The sequence below is a fragment of the Electrona antarctica genome, assembly GCF_951216825.1.
Source record: "Electrona antarctica genome assembly, chromosome: 9".
NCBI classification, from domain to species: domain Eukaryota; kingdom Metazoa; phylum Chordata; class Actinopteri; order Myctophiformes; family Myctophidae; genus Electrona; species Electrona antarctica.
Window position 1 is genome coordinate 33,248,124 of NC_136790.1, and position 10,088 is coordinate 33,258,211.

Below are 10,088 nucleotides of genomic sequence, written 5' to 3' on the forward strand. Positions count from 1 at the left end.
GGATGAGAGACACAGACATAGTCATAGAGTTGGACAGAGAGAGAGAGAGAGACGGGGTTTGAGAGTGAGAAAGAGAGAGAGACCTAGATTATGGCGTTGGAGAGAGCGAGAGACATAGAAAGAGAGCGAGGAGAGAGAGGGAGAGACAGACACCCGGCTTCTGCCGGGAGTCCACGTGTTGCTTCTGTTCCCACATTTTACCCGCCACCATTTTCCGGGAATTCCAGCGTCTCACTGTGACATAGTGTGCTGCATATCACTGCGCCGCCTCCGCCGGCTCCCAATATAGACCCTCCATCTCCGCACCGATTGCTCCGCGCACGTATATCCGCCGCATTCGCGCCTGGACACGATCGATCGGACGCGATCGGAGGATAATATTGACGTGACGATCGATTGGGCACGATCGACCGTGGCGTTATTGAAGTTTTGGCGCGATTTCGCCCCGCGGAAGGACACGGTGCGAGAGCCGGTGGTATAAATTTAAATGTCTCCGGTCAGCCACACCCACTCTGTCTGGTTGTAGAGCGAGAGAGAGAGGAGAGAAGGGGAGAGAGACACTTTGGTTTATTAAAGAGAGAGAGGAGAAACGTGGGTGTATTTTACCCCCAGTGGGTCTACCATGCGGATCTAAGGACATTTGGAACCAACAGCACAGCAGTGACTTGTAGCAGCATTTTTTCATTCTGCTTGGGGACCCTTATCCATTTGTGTCTATTTCTGGGGGACGTGCATTTTATTATATTTTCTTCAATTGACCAATTTAAGGAAAGATTTTGAGGTAAGAATGATCGATAATCGATTTTGCACACAGAAATGACATGTTTTCTTGTGACCGTCACATGGGGGTTAAATAGTTGTGGGGAAAACAAGACATATTTGATTTGTATATCTCTGGGGGCGTTGCATTTATAGGCTATATTGTCATACGCTGTCTGATTTGAGGGAGATTTTTTTTAGAGGTATTGGGGATTTTTGCACACAAATCCATGCGTTTTTTTACATGAACAGCTGTGGGGCTTAGCTTTTAGAGTTGTGGAAATGATTTATTTGATGTTTGCAACAGTGTACAAGTGGTATAGAGCCTAGTGTACTATTAAAGGGTGTATGCACGCTGCGTGTAGTGTGTGTGTGTGTGTGTGTGTGTGTGTGTGTGTGGCGTGTGTGTGTGCGCACTGTGCAGTGTGTGTGAATGGGAGTGCTGTTTCATGCCGGTCTGCCTGCATGCGACGCGTGCGTGCTTTTCACATGGCTCTCACGTACTCAGGGCTTTGCAGGGGTTGTGGTGGACAGTGTAGTAGAATAATTCTTGCACACATGCACCGGATGATCATCGGAGAGAAAAACGTCTAACTTGTATTAATATCGATCGATAAAAGTCAGACGTTTTTCTTAGAGAGTAAAATTTGGTTGTGAATGGAAGGCATGTCGCAGTTTCTCTGTCTGTCAAACGCCGGCATTTTTAGTTCTGGGTGCGTCTGCTGCCTCTAAGTCCTCTTCTTGGTCGATCAACGTTGTAGTAGTGGGAATGTTGGGAAAATATATATTTATGTAATGTGTTTTAATGTCACTATCATCTCTGATGATCTGGTGTAGTCGTCATTGTTGAATTGTGTGGAGATTATTATTTTTATTTTTCTGTTGGCTTCGCTTCTTTCTCGCCGAGTCAGAAAGGCAAGCCTTTTAACTTGCAGCGTGCGTGCGTGCGTGCGCGTGCGCGCAGAGCAGACGAGCTGGCTGGTGGTGGGTGACGCACCCATACGCGCGCGCGCACGCACACACAGTCTCACACACACACACACACACACACACACACACACACACACACACACACACACACACACACACACACACACACACACTGTGACTTTTGTTCAAAGCTGGTGCCAAAGTGCGTCCTTCTTTTTGTAAGCCCTTTCATTTACTCAGTTTATATTATTTGCAATTTTTTTCTTCATTTTAGCATATTTATTTATGTATTTATTGTGAACATTATATTTAGTTTTTTTATTGTATAATATCACATATTCTGACTATAGTGCATACATAAAACGGTATAGTTCAAACAGGACAGAACACTATACAGTAAATGTAATAACTTTTCGGATGCCAGTGTGTCCCTTTGTCTGCAGCTTATGCAATGTGGACTGTCTGCTAACCGCGATGAACTCGTATTCATGTTATGGTGCGTGGCGGTGGTCTGGTCTACATAGAGGGGCTTACATTATTCATACTCACACGGGGCGGGGGGGGGGGGGGGGGGGGGTGCTTGGAGTGGTGGAATTCAACATTTACTTGAGTAAAAGTACAAAAGCATTGGGCATCAAAATATTAATATTAATAAGTAAGTTTCCGAATGTATACAAAATCTTTAGCTTTTAGATCTGATATGTCAAGAAGTGGCGGTTATATACACATACAACATTTTGATCTGAGATGTAGTGCAGGAGTAGGAGTAAAACGTAAAAGTACAAATACCTCAAAATTCATATATTTACCACATTCATACTATCGGCTATTCACATGGGTGGTGACATGTTGTGAGCTTGTAGATCAGCTATTTTGGAAGAAAAAACTCTTAGTTCTAACACAACACCATACTAATTCAGAGAGAGAGAGAGAGAGAGAGAGAGAGTGTGTGTGTGTATGTGTGTGTGTGTTCATGTGAATGTAGAAGCGCTGAGTGGCCACAACGCATTGTTCGTGTGTGTGTGTGTGTGTGTGCCTGCCAGTGCGATTATTGCTCAACTGGGTAGCAAATCTAGTCAGATTGTGATGATGATGATAAGCACTGCAGGTGGTTAAACTAATCCCAGCCCCCCCCCCCCCCCCCTCTCTCTCTTGTATTAAAGCTATAGCATTTGGGGGGAAATTTTGCTGAAACCAAATGGACCCTTATTATTATGGATCATCTATTTACCATTTGAACACACTCTGAGTTTTAACTGTGGGGTCCCAGCTGTTGTCCATGATGTCATGGGGAGAGAGAGAGAGAGGAGGGGGGGGGTCTTTGGGGTTGATTTACGGATCTTGCCGAAGGGGGCGGGATTTAAAAGTAAACACAGATAAAAAAGGAGGTGTCTTGCCTGGCTGTGGTTTACTTTATTTAAAAACTTTCACTGGCGTACACACGTGTCTGTTCGCTGCTGCTGAACTTTAAACACTACTCATTCTACACTCATTCTATCGGATATCTAACCAGGATTATTATTTTTTCCCTCCCCTTTTCCTTTCTCTCTTCTACAACTTTTATTTTATTTTTTTAATTTTTTAGACTTGGGAGTTTTCCACAATGTTGCAGAGCTTCGCCCAGTCTCAGGACTGGCTGTACACAGAGCCGTTGCTCTTTGACGACGAGTTCTGCCAGAGTCTAATGAAGGACCTGCAGTCGCTGCCCACGCCTCCGCAGAGCCCCCCCATGAAGAGCGGCGGTGTGGGGGGCGCCGCTGGCGGCAAGCCCCTCTCCAAGGAGGACCAGCTCAGCTACGTGTCTGACATCCTCCTGGAGGACCACGACATGCAACTCAACTGGAACAGCGACTTCTTTGACCCTGACTACTGCGACGTCGACAAGTAAGTGAATGGGGGGTCTGTCACCAACGGGGGTCTCTAGTTCAAATATGATGATTTTGGGGGTTCACAGCCTGAAAAGGTTGAGAACTTCTGGGTTAACCCATTATGATTGAGCGGAGTCCCCCAAGGCTCTATACTATGTATTTTATGTTTTCTGTCATTGTGGGGAAAGCTTCCGCTGTTTCCCCACAATAATGGATGCTGTTTTTTTAGTGACTGACCGTGTACTAACGTGTCGACAGGCCTCTGGACAAGCTGCTGCCCCGCATCCGGGCCGGGTCCCTGGGGGATGGCTGTGGCGAGGAGGAGAGCCTGTGGCGGTGCCTGGGAGTAGCGGGTGGCGTGGAGAAGGGCCTGGTGTCGCCCTCGTCGTCCGTGCTGGGCTCCAGCCCGCTGCTCTCCGACATCGACACCAGCATCTTCGAGGAGATCGCCGGCTCCACGCTGGCGGTCCACGTCGCGGCTGCCATGGCCCTGGACGGAGACGACCAGCTGGACAACAGCCAGGAGCAGAGCATCGAGTCCACGTCCGACTACGGCTCGGCCGGCGGAGAGCTGTCGACGTACTCCTCCTCTGACTCTGGTGAGTTCATTATGAGTTCATTGAGTTTGTTATGACTGAAGTGTTTCGATGAACTGAGTACAAAGTACCCCAATGGAAACAAGCCATAGGCTTTCTTGGGTTTAAAATCCTCTTAGTAGACCTTGTACTTTCCTGTGCGAGTCCATTGATAACTATTGATAACGGGAGAATTTAATCGGAATAGATTGGCTGCTTGTTTCTGTTTTCTATGTTCAAGAAGTTGGCAGCTGCTCTTGTTCATCACCTGGTCTTCTACAGTCGCGGTTTATAATTACAGTTGGGCCAAGTCATTTCCGAGTCTTTATCTGGATCTAACATCATAACATACTGTATCGCTAACCCATCCCAGTGGGATTACTTTACGACTGCCGAAGAACAAGTTACATTGTGTGTGTGTGTGCGGCGGTGTGTGTGTGTGTGTGTGTGTGTGTGTGTGTGTGTGTGTGTGTGTGTGTGTGGCGGAAGAGAAGATAAGATAGCAATGATTATTGAGTGATATGAATAGATTAGAGAGTTTTTGGCAGTTAAGTGTTCTTAATAGAGGTGTGTGTGTGTGTGTGTGTGTCATGTGAGTCATGCTCGGCGGCTAACATCTTTGATGTCTGTCATTAACATTGTAGTCAGTCACCCTACCAGCGCATGAATGCCCTCTGGCACGCCTGACTGTACTGTACTACTTTTGGGCAGGGAAGTGCTGTTGGCAACACTTCAAGTTTGTCTCCATTGCTCATTGACCAAATACGCTCTGTTTATTTTCTCTCCCTCCTTCTGGGTTTCCGACTTCTTTTCTTTCTGACACATGTATTATTTGCCGACTCATTCCCGGCACATGTCTTCTTTTTTTTCCATAAACCTCTTTTCCGCAAAATCGTGTAGGACCTATAAAGTGCTTTTGACCACTTTTTCAGCCTGGCGTCCGTATTTTGGAAAACCAAAATGTTAGAAAGAAATACTATATCTTTTTTTGGGGGGGAAAACTGCTGTTCGTCATTATGACGCGTATATACTAGTGGCTAAGTCACTAAATGTGATTGTTATTACTAAAGTATATACATTTAGCTGACATTCCACATTTCCACCCCAAATTAACTTTAATCATACAACACTTGAGTCGTCGGGCAGAGATAATCACAGTTTTGTATTCACAGAACTGCAAAACAATGTCCCGTAGTGTCAATGCGCTATTATTTTCCTTTCCTTTGTTGCTGTTGGCATCTTGGAGTAACAATGAACAAAGAACAAAAGGCAACAGCAGAGAATCTTCCAGTGGAAGGAAATGTTCCACGGCGTTAACATGGTTTGTTACAGCCACAGTGGTGAGGCTGTGCAGTGCAGCTGGCAGCGGCCAATACCATGCACGCGCGTGTGTCTCGTGTGTGAGTTGTGTACAGTGTCGAAGCTGTTGTTTGGAGTGTAAGCTGTGCTCTTTGAAATGTCAGGCGTAACGCTAACATCATAATAACCTCTAACCCAGTGGTTTTATAAAGTGGCCCCCTAGGGGTCCTCGAAGGAACAGTGTAAATGCAGATTTTTATCAATTTGGTGGTTCAAACCTCTCTCTCTCTCTCCATTTTTCCTCCAAACAGAAGAGGAGATCGACGTTGTCACCGTCGTTCGCTGCTCCTCTGGCCTGTCCCCCCTGCCCTCGTTGGCCGACCTGTCTGCGCGACAACAGCAAAAAGAGGAGGAGCAGAGGCGTTTGAGGCAGCAGCGATTCAACTTCGACATCCAGCAGCAGCATAACTACGCTGCGCCCTGTCCCGCTTCGCCACCACCATCATCCTCGTCCTCCTCGTCATCCTCGTCCTCCGCATCCTCCAAAAAGCGGTCGCGAGGCCGCGACTCATCCCGCCACCACCACAGCCACAGACACCGCCACTACTCGCCCTCCCGTTCGTCATCGTCGTCGCGTCACCATCATCACCACAAGTCGCTCCAGTCAGCGGAGACGGAGGACGAGGAGGAGAGGCGGCGCACGCACAACGTTATGGAGCGCCAGCGGCGCAACGAGCTCAAGAACTGCTTCCTGCGCCTGCGCGACAACGTGCCTGAGCTCTCGCACAACGACAAGGCGTCCAAGGTGGTGATCCTGAAGAGGGCGCGCGACAGCATCCATAACCTCGAGGTGGAGGACCACAGGCTGTTGACCAAGAGGGACCGGCTCAAGGAGAAACAGCAGCGTCTCAAAGCACGGCTGGAACAGCTGCAAGGTTTTTAGAGAGGAGAGAGAGCCGAGGTTAAAGACTATGGACTATTTGATCCCGGACGAGCCCCCAAAATGTTACGTCCCTGCCTGCACCGACCTGTTAGGGATGTGACAGGAGGAGGACACTGTTGATGGGGAGGGGACATTGTTGATGGAGAGAGGGGACATTGTTGATGGAAAGGGGACAGACAATGAATGGAGAGTTTGAGGACAGAGGGCAGAGACGCGGAGAGAAGAGCGCACAAACTTGACATTTCATAGATATTGTTTTTCTTTTTTAAACGTTTTAATGTTTTTCGTTTAATGTTTGGAGACTTGTATCTGAAACGCACACAGGCGCACACACAGACACACGCATACACAGTGAACCTTTGCCATCAATGCACACAAGACTGTGTAAACATTCAACTTGTGCACACACGTGCGCGCACACACACACACACACACACACACACACACACACACACGTGACTCAGCGTTTATCATATTCATGCCTTGACTGCTGACTGTTGTAAGATATAGGTAATTTAAAGGTTGACTAGCTATGAAAAGTACCATTATCCTCTATTGTTAGTAATTTTTTTATTAGGGTGAATACTCACTAGAAGACCCCTGCACAAGATTTAGCCCCAATACTTTACTCTCTATTGCTTTTTTAAAGCATAATTACTTTGTTCTAAAACCACAAAAACAACCAGCTGTCATGAGGAACCACACTTGAAGTGGAGATGGTGTTTAGACTTGGCTAGCTAACTTAGTGGTCCCGCTACAGAAACATATTTTATAGAAATACGATAAATTGCATAATTATCTATAATTCGTGGGGCTTGATTTTGTTCAAGTAACTTTTAGTCTGTAGTGTGCATTCACCCCCTTTTATGTCCTCAGGCGGACCCTTTGGCCCAATTCTGTTCTAATAACCCAGGTTTATCGTGTTCAATACAATACTGTATATATATATATATACCAGATTAATTACTGTATGCATAACGAATATTGGCCTCAGTTCTCTCTCTCGTTTCAATCACTTCACAAAGGACATCTTTCTTTTGTCACATTCACAAAATAAGAACGCATCTTTTTCTAAACATCCGATGTGAATTAAAGAAATAATTATGATCATGATCATTTTGAAAGTTAATTACCACTGTTGCATGGTGTAAGTGGTTGATTAATAGAGGGAAAACTGAGCTGAGTCAATAAGCTATGCTAGTCCTAGCAATCTTGCCAAAGTCTTTCTGTACACACATGCCATTTAAGACAAGCCTAAAGCCTGGTTTATACTTTGTTGCATGGCGGTGATCCATAAGCTTAAATGAACTGTGTTCGCCACACAACATTGTTATGCGACAAAGCATAAATGTATCGCCACTGCCAACCGACTACCAACCTTGCAACGCATTCAGGAATTCTATATGGGTTGACACTCATTGATCCTTATATTTGGTTTTTATTTAATTTGCCCATATTGGCATTTTCTAAAACTATTATCAATAGACAATGTCTTGGACAAACATTCCCCTGTGACCTCTGGCTTTGAAAATGATTGGTGGCTTTCGCTGGCGGTAACCATTTTGTCTCCAAATATATGTCACGATAGTAGGGGCACAAAATGGCGTCTAACGGAAGCTGCAATATCAGGTGGTGACCGAAGATTTGCACTCTCCACTGCGCGTGATCGCACTAACAACTCAGCATGTTTTAGGTGTTTTAGGCACTAGATAACCCCAACTATGCTTCAAACCTTTCACTTTGGATAGTTCATTAGCAACGGCACAAACCATGATCAGTGCTTATCGCTTTCTTTTTTAGCTAGTGCTACAGCTAAGCCAGTGGACAGCATAGTTATAAGTTCCTATGAATAGCTTGTTTACTTTAGGCTGGATCTGAAGTTTGTATTTTCAAAATGGTGGGGACGAGTATCACATTTGAATGCCAATAATAGTTATTCTCATAATTATTGCTGTTCGTAAATGTGCCATTTGTGGCCAAAGTGTCGCAAAAAGGCAAATATTTGTTGATTTGTGTAAAAAGAAAAAATGTCTTAAAATGCATCCTGTTTTCTAATGCAAATCCTTTTGTTTGTCTGCGCGTGAACTTGAAAAGACTCAGATTAATGTCTATCTCATATGTTTTCCTCTTTTTTGGGGGGTGTTTGATAGAGAAAAACTGTTCTGCGAAGAAATGCATTTCCTGTCCAATGTTTGTTATTTCTTTATATTATAAAAGTATATAGGCTAGGTGTTTTTTCATTTTGCCAGTGTCGTGTGTATTTATCGTGAGGTACAATCCATTGACACATTCATTTTTTAACATAAAAACAAAAGGATTTGTGAGCCAATGTGAAACATGAGCCATATGCAGCAGTGGTTGCCAAACTTCTTTTTTTATTTCAACTTTTTTTATTTCATGGACTCCGATAACTCTGAGAGCATACAAATGGAACCAAATGGACCCTTTGGAACGCTTTGAGTTACAGACCTGTAAAGGTCCATTTGGAACACCCCTCAAGGGACGCTGGCCACTTTGAGAACCACTGCTACAACCGAAACTCGCTCTAAATTGAAGGTTAAAACCAAGTCGAGACTCTCCCAGAATTGTGACATTCTGAGGTTTTGACACAACAGTGGCAAAATAATATATTTTTTAGCATGATAAAAACCTACCTCTACCCTGGCTGCAGTCAGGCAATTTTTTGAATTAATAAAAACATTTGTTTAGTTTTGTTGTTAATGTCTATTGAGCTTGAAATAAATGTACAGATTTTCTTAAATATGTAAATGTTTTGTTTATTGTATCATAAATTATTTTAGTTTTCTCTTTTTATTTCCTTGGTTCATTTGAATTTCAGAGAGTTAAGATGGGGAGAAAAAACGTGTTCTGTTCTTTTCCCTAGGAGCACTTTGTGTGTTTTTTTTATATTGAGTTAATAAAAGAATGGACAAGAGAACTGGCCTGTCTCTGTTTCTGATGCTTAACACTCAGACACACACCTATACTATACACATATTTACAATGTGTAGCACTGCTGGAAGAAAATGCTACAAATAAATACCACCATAGAAATATTCTGTTAACCCAGTGGTTTTCAACCCTTTTCATATCAAGGTCCATTATTTATTCAGCATTTGAGCCGCGGACCACCATTTGATGAGATTTAGCCTCTCAGACCCAAAACGTAGAATATTCTGTTGTCGTTGGATAAGACTTTGTCCACAATTCCATGCTGTATTGATGTGGTACCATAGGAGAGATGACAGGCAAACGACCAAAATAACAATTCTTCTACATTCTCTAATTGTGTAGACTTCTTGTAAATTACGTAATGCAGATGTTTAACAATAATTGGACTCTTGGGAGCGTAAACATTAATTTTACACTCAAGAGTGAAATATCTCTATAAGGGTACATTTGCTTACCAACTCCATCATTTAGCTGGTGAGCACCTGGAAACCCCTCAAGGACCACTGCTTGAAAACCACTGATATAGAAGCATATAGCATAGCATATCAAACTAGGGGTCCTTGGAATTCATTTTAGAACCACTGGTGGTGAAAAACAATTCAAAATGTGTGAGTTTTCAAACACAAACACCCTAGTGCATGTGGACTGCATGTTTATTCTATCATGTTTTTAGATACACATGTTCTACATAATAATTAGTTGATATAATTAGTATACTTAGTTGACTGGGTCCCCAAGGTCTCTAATTTGTTGCCCTGCCAT

The 10,088-nt window shown here is 44.0% G+C and overlaps 1 protein-coding gene across 1 annotated transcript; it reads left to right on the forward strand.

Moving 5' to 3' along the window:
• Positions 1–546: 546 nt before the first annotated feature.
• On the forward strand, positions 547–9,315 carry mych (myelocytomatosis oncogene homolog). Its single transcript, XM_079509613.1, has 4 exons — positions 547–781; positions 3,275–3,573; positions 3,816–4,156; positions 5,743–9,315. The coding sequence occupies exons 2-4, from the start codon at positions 3,293–3,295 to the stop codon at positions 6,372–6,374; spliced, it is 1,254 nt and encodes a 417-aa protein (XP_079365739.1). The 5' UTR covers positions 547–781; positions 3,275–3,292; the 3' UTR covers positions 6,375–9,315.
• The last annotated feature ends 773 nt before the right edge of the window (positions 9,316–10,088 follow it).

Coding starts and splice junctions, on each gene's coding strand:
- mych (XM_079509613.1), top strand. CDS start 3,293: ATGTTGCAGAGCTTCGCCCAGTCTCAGGACTGGCTGTACACAGAGCCG. Junction 3,574..3,815: donor GACTACTGCGACGTCGACAA/GTAAGTGAATGG, acceptor ACGTGTCGACAG/GCCTCTGGACAAGCTGCTGC. Junction 4,157..5,742: donor GTACTCCTCCTCTGACTCTG/GTGAGTTCATTA, acceptor TCCTCCAAACAG/AAGAGGAGATCGACGTTGTC.